The sequence below is a fragment of the Leopardus geoffroyi genome, chromosome X (genome assembly GCF_018350155.1).
Source record: "Leopardus geoffroyi isolate Oge1 chromosome X, O.geoffroyi_Oge1_pat1.0, whole genome shotgun sequence".
Classification (NCBI taxonomy): domain Eukaryota; kingdom Metazoa; phylum Chordata; class Mammalia; order Carnivora; family Felidae; genus Leopardus; species Leopardus geoffroyi.
The window spans coordinates 92,069,578-92,083,963 of NC_059343.1; the positions used below are offsets into that span (position 1 = coordinate 92,069,578).

General features: G+C 43.7%; 1 protein-coding gene across 5 annotated transcripts in view; it reads right to left on the reverse strand.

Moving 5' to 3' along the window:
- The window catches only part of DCX (doublecortin), a 114,029-nt gene extending 100,451 nt beyond the window's left edge, over positions 1–13,578 (reverse strand). For 2 of the 5 annotated variants that reach the window (XM_045471223.1, XM_045471222.1), the window contains exons 1-3: positions 13,434–13,576; positions 11,012–11,397; positions 1,530–1,870 (exon numbers count right to left, since the gene is read on the reverse strand). In XM_045471223.1, the coding sequence (XP_045327179.1) occupies positions 1,530–1,870; positions 11,012–11,375 (705 nt within the window). In that variant the 5' untranslated portion in view covers positions 11,376–11,397; positions 13,434–13,576. Of the gene's footprint in view, positions 1–1,529; positions 1,871–11,011; positions 11,398–13,244; positions 13,386–13,433 lie in introns of those variants that run through there. The other 3 variants (XM_045471219.1, XM_045471221.1, XM_045471220.1) reach the window with 3 other exon arrangements.
- Between the last annotated feature and the right edge of the window lie 808 nt (positions 13,579–14,386).

Sequence of the window (14,386 nt, forward strand, 5' to 3'; positions counted from 1 at the left end):
AGGTATAGAGATGTGGACTTATGCCCGATATAAGGAAAATCTTTCTAAAAATCACAGGTTTTCAACAGTGGGATAGGCTGTCTTATGAAGTTGAAATGGTTGCAGAGTATATCCTTGCCATAGGTGGGAGATTAAATGTCATGGCTTCTAAGGTCGCTGTCAACGCTAAGATCCAATGATCCTAAAACCCCTGGCTTCTATTTCCCCAAGATGAGGTGTCCAATGATTCCACCTGCTCCTAGGAAGCTCATGTTTATTATGTACTTGGTCCTCAGGAAAGAGATCCTCTTTAAGAGATACTTGGAGTTGGGACTTTTCCCATGGCAGGTAAATTCGTTGCTTTGGTACAACAAACACAAATCACATTCAACCAATGCGTCCAGGTATCACTCAGATCACAGAATGAGGAACATGTAAAAGTCACAAATTTAGAAACATTCCCAAATATGTGAGTTTGAGTTTTACCAGAGATTTAAACTCTTGCAGCATTCAGTATATGTCAGAAATCATGGGAGGAGACACAGTTCTGCATTTGAACACTCATCAGTCATTCTGATGGAGAGTGAATCTGCTTCTTCAGAATCTATATAATTGCGTACACACCAAAGGTATTTTAAGAAGGTAGAGAGTACGGACCAATAATAATCCGCAGTTGTCTTCTCTCATGGGGGACCAGGATTCTCTTTAGAGCTAACAGAACCAGCCACTGTTCCAATTCTCTTGGAACATATTTTGTCATACATTTACAGCTCCCTATGCTCAAGAGAATGGTGCATCTGTCTGATGGAGACGCCTGGCTGCATTCTTTCCCAGATATTAATATAGGTGGCACTTTAGTAGCATAACCAATGACATGAAGAACCTGATTTGGAGAGGAACAGATGGCAGCATCTTTCTTGGGCTAATTTTAGGATCCTGAAATAGTCCCTTTCTCACACAAAACCATCAGTGGAACCAAATTAAGACAGCCATGTCACACGGAAAAGGGAGAAAGGAAAAATGTGGTCTAGTGTGAGGCAAAGACAAGGAACCAGAGACTTCAGTGCTTCCCCTGTATCCGAGTCCTTTCACAGAACATGAGGGCTACTTCAACCTCTTTTCACCACAATGGATGCTGAATACCAACCTAAGGCCATCTAAGAAGAAATGAGCCGGCAAATCTCATTTCTAGGCATATGCATTGAGTGATCAAGGTTGCATCACGTGACAGCCACATTCAGATTTATAAGAACGTGTAGGATCTAGGTTCTACGTCCTTTACTCAGCAGATAAGAAAGCTGAGGCTAAGTGACCATCCTACTTGATGAGACAGAAGCAGATTGAATTTCAAAGCCTCAGATTTCTAGTCCAATGTTTTGTCTGCTGAAAAGACCTTTCTTCCAAATGATACCTGAAATATCAGGTAGGGATGATGGGAGGCGGAGGAAGAGACCCCAACCAGAAATGATGCCTGAGGTGCAGGATGGTCATCCAGGCATTTAGAACAACTGAGAAGAAGAGTACTTAAAAAAAAAAAAAAAAGTACCTACCTGTTTTCCATCCAGAGTGTAGAGTTTTTTGACAACCCCGGTCTCCAGCTTGATGGCTTCGGTGATGTCAGTGAGGACTTGCTCAAAAGAGTGGGCTGTCTTCTTGTTCAGAAGCACACGCACAGCCTTCCGAGGCTTCACCCCACTGCGAATGATGGTCACCAGTTTGGGGCGCACAAAGTCCTTGTTCTCTCTGGCCTGGGCACTGTTGCTGCTAGCCAGGGATTGGGGGGCTTTCATATTGGCGGATGTCTTCACATTGACAGACCAGTTGGGATTGACATTCTTGGTGTACTCCACCTTTTTAAAGAAGTTGTCTGAGGAGCAAACATAGCTTTCCCCTAAGGGAAGAAATAAGTGGTGATTAGTTCAACAGCCGATATGTGGACCATTTTAACCAAACTAATGCACATTGACCTCGGAGTAGGGCTTTTGGAGATACAGTGATAATAGCCAACTGTAGGCACAATTTCTTACTGGGCTGTCTCTCTAAAACTTGGATCATTCAAATTCAAGAGCTGAAAAATCCTATAAAGCTAAGGGTTTTAAGGACAATGAACCCATACATCTAAGTATAATCTAACAAGCAGGGTTATCTCGCTTGATACGGTTCTATTGCAATTGAAATGTTTATGTTCATTTCTAGTATATTTGTTTCCATCCGGAGTGTAGAGTTTGATACGATTTTATTGCAATTGAAATGTTTATGTTAATTTCTAGGATGTTTGTTGATATTCAGGGGCATTACTGGAGTGTTTTTAACATGTTTCTATTTCTTTTTTTTTTCATGGTTTTTTTTTTTTTTTTTTTGAGACAGAGAGAGACAGAGCATGAACAGGGGAGGGGCAGAGAGAGAGGGAGACACAGAATCTGAAACAGGCTCCAGGCTCTGAGCTGTCAGCACAGAGCCCGACGCGGGGCTCGAACTCACGGACCGTGAGATCATGACCTGAGCCGAAGTCGGACGCTTAACCGACCGAGCCACCCAGGCGCCCCAACATGTTTCTATTTCTTAATGTTCCTGTCCTATTTCTGGACTCATAGCCACATTCCATGGTTATATTATAAACCAGGGAGAACTTTCAAAATTAATAGTTTATCCCAAGTTAAAGTGACCCAAGTATCCTTGTACATTGGGCATATAGTACATACCTGCCAAGAAGCCAGATTGTCCTTTGCACAGAGTATGTGGCTAAGCAGTGGAATATTGAAATGTGAAACGTATGTATGTGGTGAATATATATATATATACATATACATATATATACATATACATAAACATATATATACATATACATACATACATATATATATATATGTACAATTGTGTCCTCTACTGCTCACCTCCACATCAAAGTGGAGAAACTGCCTGAAGAACAACATGCGCGTGCTCGCGCACGCGCACACACACACACACACACCCCGTTGCTTATGTTTGCAAATCTAGCTGTTGCTTGAGAAATACTTTCCCTTGTTTCTACCACCCACCCCTCGTCTTTGCATCTTCCCCAATGCTACACACTAGATCTGTGTGTTCAAGGCTCTCTTCACCAGGACTCACCCTTGGCTGCCACAAGTAAGGAGGTGGAGATGTAAGAATATGTTATACAGCTAGATTTATGGATCGGAGGAATCTAGTGTACTTTTCACATTTATCTTGGGCTACAGGAAATGACTAATACAGCGGAAGGAACACCGGGGCCAGAGGCAAGGCAGTGGCGGGGAGTAGACACCTGGGACTAGAAGCTGGAGAAAAGAGGAAGAGAGGTAGGCTCAGCCTGGAGGAGAGAGTATTGGAAAAGGTTGAATTTGTTGAGTAAAACACATTAGCCTGAAGGTATATAGAAGTTCATCCAGAGGTCAAGCTGCAGAAAACTAGTGTGAGTTAATCAGGCTTAACTCATCAGTAACAAGTCTAAATAAATAAGTGGGTCAACCCTAGCCAGTGCAAAGAAAGCATTACACACAATTACGGACTGATGGCTCTTCTTCCTTTGGTCTCAGCGGGAGAACCATGCAGGGACATTCAGAAACACCGGGCTGATAATTCCCTCCTTTTGCAAATATTGATTGCTTTGCTGCAGCGCCAAATCCTTTAAGTCATGTTAATTAATAAATTTTTCAGTTAGTGCTGAGAGAAGATTCAGTCAGATTCTCTAGGGCACCTTTGAGGGCATTTATGTGTGTTTGTGAAGGGGAAGGGTGAGTGGCTTCCAACACTGCTCTGAGTCCAAGAGGCCATTGGTGTTCTGTCTTGTCAGGGGGCCAGGGGGAGGTTTGTAGGTGAACATAGGCGTCCTCTCCCCCGTGGTGCACATACGCACACCCAGGATGGAGTAGTCAAAGAACTCAGTCGAAAGAAACCCTAAACTCTCTCGCTCCCTTGCTGGCAAATCCAACCTAACCCAAGGGATTAGAGGCTAGGGTCTTTAATTTGTGACTTTAAGGGGTGAAGGAGCCCGCTCAATTCCCCCATCTACTCACAGCCAATATCCCCCCACACCCTTCGAGATGGCCCGTTGCCTTAGCACTCCACCAGATTCACGGGTACCTTCCAAGAGGTTAGTGCCTTTAAGTCAGATGTTTTCCATAACTTGTCAAGTACTTTAAAACTCTGACAACTGGTGGTGTAGAAATGTGTGAGGCTATATATTTATGATTTCACTCATCTACAGTCTCCTCTGGAGAGTCAGCTGTGTAGCCCTATTAGGACTCTGGACTTATTTTGCTCCCATGTCTTAAACCTCTTAAGCCTCTGAACTATGAGTATGATTAACCACCCCCAGATGAAAATGAACATGATGGCAGACAGCTATAGTATCATATGGCACCAAGAACTTTCCAGAGGGCCCAGCTCTCAGCCAAATCTATGTTGAGCACCTTCCAACAGTACATTTTAGTCTCTCCACTCTCTCCTTTTGGCCTCAACATGGAGTAATGGAAAAAGAGCAGCTGATGTGATGTCAGTCAGAATAGGGTCTCCAACACTTCCTAGCTGTGTGCCCTTGAGCAAGTTACCTAACCTCCCCCAGCTTCAGTAAGTTGTCTGCAAAGTGGGAATGATAATAACAATACCTACCTCGTAAGGTGGTGAGGCACAAATGAGATGATGGATAGAAACTGCTGAGCCCAGAGCCCAGTGCATGGGAAACACTTGAGAAACTCTAGCTATGGCTATCATTAAGGCCCTCATCTGAAAGAATAGAGAGAGAACAAGAAAGAAAGAGGAAAGAAGCAAGGAGGAAGAAAGAGCTGAGGGGAAGGAGATGAAAAGAGGAGGAGTAAAAGCCCAAGGAAAGAAAAAAGAAAGAAGCAGCAGCAGCCATCTTGGAACTGAGCTATAATCATGTATATAACATGATCACTACCCAGGTCTCATGCCTCGAACATAACAATTTCCTACTGGATAAGAGGAGGTATCCAGTTGCTGAAAAAGTCACATGTAGGACTCCATGGTCAACACCCAGCGAAGCCACGTGGTGCCACTGATGATGCATGCTGAGGGCAGGATCCTTTTAAGACTTTATACTTTTTAGTGCAGTTCTAGGTTCACAGCAAAATTGAGGGGCAGGTACCGAGATTTCTCCCACAACTCTTGTCCCCACACATGCATAGCCTCCCCTGTAATCAAACATCCCTGACCAGGGGCGCCTGGGTGGCGCAGTCGGTTAAGCGTCCGACTTCAGCCAGGTCACGATCTCGCGGTCCGGGAGTTCGAGCCCCGCATCGGGCTCTGGGCTGATGGCTCAGAGCCTGGAGCCTGTTTCCGATTCTGTGTCTCCCTCTCTCTCTGCCCCTCCCCCGTTCATGCTGTGTCTCTCTCTGTCCCAAAAATAAATAAACGTTGAAAAAAAAATTAAAAAAAAAAAACAAAAAACAAAAAAAAAAAACATCCCTGACCAGAGGGCAGGATATTTACAGTGGTCAAGGGCAGCAACTTGGGAAGTCAGACCCTGAATCCCAGTCCCAATCAGGCCTTTGGGAGCTGTGTGACCTCAGCAAATCATTTAATCTCAAAGTCTCAGCTTTTCCATCTATAAATTGAAGGTATTACACCAGGTGACATCTCAGTTCCTTCCAGACCTAAAGATCCACGAGAAGGAATTTTCTTCTCTTTTCCATCCCCAAAAGGCTGGAGGAGGTAACGTTATGAGGGTCATTAAACTTTAAAGAAATAGGCGCCCACTACCGAGGACTCTCCACTTGTACCACTGGAAAGACATCAAACGTGCTGCTGCGTCTCTAGACCAAGGCTTCCTTGTTCTCATTTTGCAAACATCGGCAACGTCTGCTGCCAGAGCTGGGTGCTTCCTGCCGGTCCAGCTGCCTGGCACTTGGAGCTGGATGAGGTGTATTGCACCTTTACACAGCTGGGTTCCAATCCTGCCACAGCTTGCAGGGGCCATTTCCCACCCATTGGGAGCCTAGAAAGAAAGCCAGGGCCAGGCAAGGTGACAATTTGCTGGAACTGACAATCTGCTTCAGGGGGAAAGAGGGTAAGGAAATGAAGTCATGGAAGCACAGCTGAAAGGGCAGGAAGGGAACAGGATATGGGCTCAAGATGATCTAATGTCGGGGCGCCCAGGTGGCTCAGCCGGTTAAGCGTCCGACTTCCGCTCAGGTCATGATCTTGTGGTTTCTGAGTTCAAGCTCCGCATCGGGTTCTGTGCTAACAGCATAGAGCCTGGAGCCTGCTTCGGATTCTGTGTCTTCCTCTCTCTCTGCCCCTCCCCTTCTCTCTCTCTCTCTCTCTCTCTCAAAAATAATAAACATTAAAAAACATTTTTTTAAAGATGATCTATGTCCACCTCCCTTCATTTTCAGGATGGCTCCATTTTCAAAAACATGAAATACACTCATATTTTCTCAGTGTGAAAACACTTCTGCCTGGGCTTTCTCCTCTTTTCCAGAACTTCCTCATTCAAGAAGGAAAATATTAAATGATACCGCATTGTATTATCCTATCTATTAATGATGTACCTGTCTCCCAGGTGTCTTTAAATCCTTCTCTTTGGCAATGTGCTTGCTTTAGGAGCTAGAGGATAAGTTAGTGAGAAGGTGGTTCCATCTCATCTCATCTCATCTCATCTCAAATGAGTTATGGCAAAGGGTCTGGATCATAACTGATGTCACTGCTCAACTCAGATTTCCAGCAAGACGGTCCCAATTGTCAATATTCTGTCCCATGCTCCACGTAATAATGCTCAAAATAATACCCCGAAGATTGATCTGGGTACTCACAAAGAAGTGAGAAAGGAACTGGGCAGGAAGGGAAGGAGAATGATTTTGCAATGAAAGACTAAGCAAGACAAAAGGAAGAGTCACATTCATTGACCCACTGGGAATATGACTAACACATAATACGACCACAGCCTACATGGCTTCACTAAGACTCCTTGTGTACCCAAAGAGCTGTGGAAAAGCTGAGATAAATAACCTGATTTGGGTCCAAAATGTCACCCTTGCGACTTTCAGCATCTAGCAGCAAACAGTAGACTAGAGGCATTAGACAAGGAGTGTAACAGGCCAGAGTGATTATTAACCAATACCAATTGTTTTTTATTTCATTTTATTTTTTTTCTAAATATTTAACAAAGTGGCCATTTGGAAACCGTATGTTCCATGCTCCATTATTCCTTTAAGGTCTACAAAGGAAAAAAGCAAAACAAAACAAAACCAAGGACTTCTTCACTCCTAGGAACTCCCATCACTGTAGTTAGCTGAAAGGGACCATCAGGATCACCTAATCCAGTATTTCTCAAGTTTAAAAGATCACCTGGGGAGATTTGTTAAAAACATAGATTCTGCAGCCCTAGCCCTGGGGATTCTGATTCAATAGTTCTGGGGTATGACCCAGGAATTGATATTTTCCTGAATCTCTGAAAGAATCTGAAAGGCAGCCAGGTTTGGGAGCCACTGGCCATCCCACGGGCTCTGGAATCCCACTGACCCCCTCAGTAGTGTCATCATTATTGCTTTATTTTTTTTACATCATTAACAATAATACCTTGTAGCTATAGCTTTACCTTGTCGATACGTTTCCATAGCTATTATCTAATTATATCCTCACAACCACCCTGATAGGTAAAGAAGGCAGGTGTTACTAGTCTCACACAAATGTTACAATAGATACACAAGATGTGGTTCATACATACAATGGAGTATTATTCCTCAATAAGAGGGACCAAAGTGTTGATACATGGTATAACATGAATAAACCTTAAAAACACTTTTCTAAGGGAAATAAGCCAGTCACAAAAGACCACATGGTATATGATTCAGTTTAGATAATAAGCAAATCTGTGGAGACATAGAGTAGGTAAGTTGTTGCCTAGGACTGGAGAGAGTGAGGGAAATGGACAACAGGGTTTCTGTTCGGGGTGACGAGAGTTATCTAAAATTAGATTATGATGATGGCTGCATCACTTGGTAAATTTTCTAAAAATCATTGAATTGTAGGGGCGCCTGGGTGGCTCAGTTGGTTGAGCGTCTGACTCTTGATTGATCTCATGGGTCGTGGGTTCAAGCCCTGCATTGGGCTCTGGAATGACAGTGTGGAGCCTGCTTGGGATTCTCTCTCTCCCTCTCTCTCTATCTCTCTTTCTGTCTCTCAAAAATAAATAAATAAACTTAAAAATTATTTTTTAAAAATTTTAAAATTGAAAAAAAATCATTGAATTGTACACCTAAATGGGTGATTTTTACATTGTGTAAATTATACCTTAAAATGGCAGTTTTCTTCAAAAATGCTGTTTTACAAAGGAGAACATTATTTACCGTGACGATAAGTTATGTAGCTAACCAGCTATAAACTAGGACAACCCAACAGTCATAGCTACCCTTTATTCCTGTATACCAGGAATAATAGTAAACACTTCATACCCATTTTCTTATTTAATCCTCAAAGCAGCTATTCCCACTTTACAGATGAAAAACTGAGGCTCAGGGAGTCTACATGGTTTCCCCAAGGTCACACCAGCTAGCAGGTGGCAGATCTTGGATTGGAAACAAATCTGATTCCAAAGACTCCTTTTCCTGCAATAACCTTCTGCCTCTAAGACTAGAACCTGCTGCCTCTGATTTTTCATCAGGGATCTTTCCAAACTTTTTCAGCGTGAAGTCTCTTGGGGAACAGTGTGCATGAATATTCTTAATCTTTCATTCAACCTCTTCCAATGGTGAACAAAGTGAGGGGCTTCTGCCCTCCATTCCCAGAAGAGTAGCTCCAAAGGGCAAAACAGGAGAGAAAAAAACCTTCTTCTTCTTTATCTTCCTCATCCCCAGTGCCCTTTCCCATCTGGCTCTGCAGCAGTGGGAAAGCTGGCCACATTTCTCAATATTATCTTAGAGATACCCCAGAATTTCCTTGACTGAATGAGCAGTACTAAGGACTGGGAGGTCACTGCAGCTTGTGGATGCGGATGATACATGAATAAAAGCGAGTGAGGCTTCTTTACATTCTATATAACCCAGGAAGCACTACCAATGCACCCAGGGGAAGAGTCCAATCTAGCAGGACTCAAAAGGGTCAGGAGAAAGGGTGCAGTTTTCAAAATTACATTTATTATCTATGTTGAGCTGAGATTATCACAAAACATACACATACACACACACACACACACACACACACACACATCTAGGGAAAAAAATCAATATCAAGGGCTTGTCCTTGAGCAAGATATGTTAAAAAATGGATCTGAGGAGGGGGGGAAATCTGTGCATGACACTTCTCTTAGATCAGACACAAGAACATTCTAATTCCTACTCGAAATACAATGTCCCTTGGTTCAGAAGTCTGCCTTAGCATCTGTCATGGCCTTTAACAAATCACAACTAGTGGCAATGAGGACATACTGGGTGATTCAAGGTGCTTTGTTTGTGAAAATTATGACGGAGGCACCCCTCAGATTCGACTGACACATGGGTTTTACAGTGACAAAAGATGAACACTCTATCAATTACTCTGTTGGACAGCTCCCTCAACCTCGGGCCAAGTCCTTCTAGTTTGCCCTGTCTCTCCTTTAAGATACGTGCTAGGATAGTCAATCCTTGCATGTTCAGAAAAAGTCTCAGATTAACCTCTGCCTGGTCATCTGGCACACGATCAAATAATCTGAGCCTTCTTAGCATTGTTTTTCAAGGTCAGTTATGTGGAAAAACCTCAGACTTGAACCATGAGACCCAGAGCCAGTAGCCGTATGGACACTGTCTCTTATCAGCAACTAGCCCCAAATCCCTTGACCTGGCCTGAGAAACAGCAGCGACTTGCGAGAACATGGTCTTGTGCAAGGGAAGCCCTCATGCTCCTTTGTCTAAGAACACAAGAAAGCTAGAAGCAGTGAAGCAGAGGCGGGGCACTCCCACACCAAGTCATTTAATGCGCTGTTTCTCATTCCCTGTTGGCTGCTTCATAATCTGGCTTCCCTAGAGATCTGCCTGCTCTAAACTCACCTTTCCTCAGGGAATGGAAGGGGTGAGGAGGTGGGGCTAGAGGGGTGGAGGAAAGGGTTTGGGGAGGGCCATTCGCATGATCACCGTCCCTCGAAGCTGTCCTTTAAAGCACCGTGTCAAGTTAAACGGATTCCATGTTATAGCGATTTAAAAGTGGGAATAGGGAGGCATCCACCATATAATTGACTTGATAACGTACAGTATTAAGCACGTGTCCCAAGATCAATCTTCTACATAACCACAGAGAAAGGCGTCGTGGATGAGCAAGGTTTTGGTAAGAGCTGAGATGTCCCTGCTTTTTGAGAGGGTACCAGGTTTTTTGGGTTTTCAGCAACATAGTCATAAAATCCGATTGTAGAACCAAACTCTAGAGAGGATTTAAAGGGACTTAGGTACAGTGAGTCAGTTCCTATTCTAATAGGAATAGTCTTTATTAAAATACCAGACATACCTACAGCTTTCTTTGGTATTTCTCTCAGTGACCTCAGCCTTAGGGACACACCCTGAAGTGGGCTTTTTAGAAGCAACAGCTGAGCAGTGACCACTTACCTAAAAGGATAATCCTTTATGAATATGTCCAGGAAGTCCTGCTTTTAGGACGCCTACTTCCATGCGCAGCAATTCACAGTCTCTCAGCAGCTCAAAGGATATTTGGATACCTTTCTGTTAACCCAACCAAAGTTCCTTCTTCATTTTACAGCCCTAAGGAGTTCATGGTCTGCCTCAATGCTACTTAGAATTGACTATGAACAAGATCCAGAGTAAATGACACAATTCAGATTTTCCTTTGTACCCTGACAGATGAGCACAATGCATTATCACTGCCATCCACGCTCCAACGCCAGCAGAGACTAAAGGCCATGAAGAGCAATGGCTAATGGTCTGTCGATGCCTATAGGATCAGAGAGTCTCGGCATCGACCTGGTGCTCTGACAAACATAATTCCTAATTTTTTTTCCCATGAACTCCAAGAAATGTAACCATAGCCAACGATGCCACCTCCCACCAAGAGCCACCACCCTTGAAATTACCTTCCTCCAGTTCATCCATGCTTCCGATTTTCCTGGATCCATCAATGGTGTAAATGTAACGCACTCCCTGAGGCAGGTTGATGTTGTCAGACAGAGATCGAGTCAGGTCAGCCAGCAAGGCGTCAAAGCTGCGAAAACGGTCAGAGGACACAGCGTACACAATCCCCTTGAAGTAGCGGTCCCCATTGCGGTAGAAACGTACCTTCTTGGCTTTCTTCTCGTTGCTCAGTGCCTGCAAGGTTCTGGTTCGGTAGAAGCTACAATGGGCGCTGTGAGTGGGGCTGGGCAGCCCATTCATCCGTGAGCCTCGCATGTTCCTGGATGTCTTGTCTCTTTCGTCAAAATGTCCAAAATCAAGTTCCATATTTTGGTGGAACCTCAGAGACCTGAGTGTTGGACAAAGGGGGTGAGGGGAGGCAAAGAAAGAGGGGCAGGGAGGGGGGAAAAAAAGAAAAGAATTCAAATATTAGCCAGATCCAGTTCTGCAATCTGCTGCTTGTGAAAAGAACTGCTCGAAAAAAGCCTGTGACCCATCTGCTGCTTGCCCCTGACCTGCAGGAATATTGATCTTAATAGAGAAGAAGGAGGGGCTGAGGGGGTGCTGGCGATGGTGGGGGGTTGGGGTGGGAGATGGGGAAGGAGGCACTTTGGGCACTGTTCCAAAACAGAGGAGAGGGAGGGATTTTGAAATCGCTTAAAATCCTGGGACTTATTGACAGTGGCTCCTATCAAATTGTAACTTCGGGCTAAATACATTAAAACTGGCATCTGTTTCCTCACACATGCCCACATGACTAACAGTTGTAAATGAATCCATAGCCTGACAAGATCCCCTTAAAGAGAATAGAAGGCGCTAGCTGAGGTTAGCATCTCCAGTTTGGGAAGCAATCTTTGTGCCTCTGTCAAATAACTACAACGGGGAATGTTTTAATTTTATTCCCAACCCTCTTTCCTACCCTAATGTGTGCATCCCCTCCCCCCAGAATAAACCAGGATTCTCCTTTAAAGGGACAGCCTCCAGGGAGTAGCTACTGTCTTTGTGCTATTCATCAAACCCTTTCCCCACCAAGCTGGTGCAGCTATCCGACATTCATAAGAAATAAGCTGAAAAAAAGGATTAGAAAAATCAGTTATTTAACAAGTTATCAGCTCTGCTTCCCCCCGCCCCCTCTGGCACCATTTGGTCACAAAATCCTTTTCTTTCTTTCGTTTTATTTTTTTGTTTTGTTTCTTAATATGTACACGATCCCTCCCCAACGATGCAGCCCCACCTCTTAATGGAATAATTTAATTGTTGAAAGATTCCCAAATGAGTCCCTGAAAAGCATATGGGACCTTCAGAAACAAGCACACCTTTCATTGTTCTGTATTTCTACCCTGACTGAAGGGGCATTTTGCCCTCACAGCGGGCAATTCACCCCAAACTTGTCTATTGCCCAGGTGCATTAGCTGAGGCAAAAGATGGTCATCTGTCAGATTTATTTTTTCCCTTTCTGCTGAACCAGAGAGAGAGAGAAAGAAAGAAAGAAAGAAAGAGAAAGAAATGAGGAAAGGAAAGGAAAAGGAAGAAAGAAAGAAAGAAAGAAAGAAAGAAAGAAGAAAGAGAAAGAAAGAAATGAGGAAAGGAAAAGGAAGAAAGAAAGAAAGAAAGAAGAAAAGGAAAGGAAGGGAAAAGAAAGGAAAGAGAAAAAAGAAGAAAGAAAGAAAAAAGAGAGAAAGAAAGAAAGAAAGAAAGAAAAAGAAAGAAAGAAGAAAGAAAGAAAGAAAGAAAGAAAGAAAGAAAGAAAGAAAGAAATGAAATCATGAAACCAAACACAACAGAAGCCTCAAGCGCTAGCAAAGGTAGTGACCATAGCCTATGAACCAAACTATTAACATGCATCTCACAGATGGGGATAAAAGGACTCACAAAGCAAGCAGGGCTCAGCTGCTACACACTGCCACATCGAGAAATTTGCAAGGGACCAGGAGGACAGGAGATAAAGGAGGACGAGTGTCTAGTAGGTTTGCCAGGCTCGGTCCCCCTTTTCTTCCAATGTCACCATGACCTGTGCTGAGCTCAGCATTGTCTCTGTCAGACAACCTGCAGTGGTAAGAGACCCCACCTCCTCAATACAAGTAGCAAGCATTTCCCCAGGCATGCGAGGAACACTTGGCTTTGCTTTAGGATCAGGGGTGGTATTTCTCTAAACTATTATTCATCACAGTGAAAACAAAGGAACATCAAACTCACTTTTCCAAAGGAAAATCCCAGGTAGAGGCTTAGGAAAAAATCCGATAGGATAAGGCAAAATAAGAAAAAAAAATTCAGAGAAGAAGAAGGAGAGAAAGAGAAAGAGCTAGAGCAAGCGCTTTGCCTTGTGCTTTTCCCGTTTGACATCTGTTACATTCTGCCTGAAAATCACTGGAAAGCCCCACTCACCGGTTTTCTGCTGGTTGGGTGGAGATGCTGAGAGAAAGAAAACCAATCTCTCTATGCCTTTGTTGTCTGAGCTCCAAGCAAGAAATTCCTGCCAGGGTGGATAGATGCCTTCTAGGTCCTAGTGCCTTGTCCAGCTTCTCCCCTATAACTCAGGCTTAGTGAATCCCCCCCAACTCCTATGATTAATTACATGCTTTTTTTTTCAATTCACAGGCTGCATTAACAGCTCGAAAGGTTTCATTTATAACCAACAGGAAATTGCAGGGTAGCAAAAAGATCGCACAGGCAAATGCAGAATGTTCTAATGAGCAATGTGCTAGCCCTCCCCACCCCCCACCCCCTGCTTTTTTTTTTAAAAGGAACTGGCGATTTCACTTGGCCAAAACCTTAGCCTATTCTGCCTGGGGACCAGGCTCAGAGAGTCAAACCAGGCTTCTTAGGATTTGTAGCTCTCTCCCTTTCACTTTCTTGAGACAAAACATTTTTGAAGGCACCTTAGTTCACACACCCAACACCTGGTTGTTTTTGAAATAAGGTCAGTGGAATACACTATGAGGGAGTATGAACCACCATGACTCCATTTTCTTTTGGCATCCAGGAAGGTCAGAGCTAATAGCCTGCTCAGTAATGATCTTCTATCTGATTCCTAATACAATTAACCCTCCTTTTTAATATATAGCTGTTGGTGATTAATAGGTAAGCATTTTGTGTGCGTGCATGTGTTTTACTGTAAGATGCCTCAAAGTGGGATAAAAAATGATATTCCTTCCCTGATGGAAAGTGTTGGCTTAGCAAGCCTCCAGTCTATATTATCGGGGCAGACAGCCACAGTGTGCAATCTGCGTAGTCAAGGCTGCCCCATCTTGCTGCTGCTCTTCTGGTTTCTTAAGAAGTAGCCTCAGGGGACCGCCCATGCGTGGCGTGTTCTTTTCCATTTCTTTCTGCCTCACACT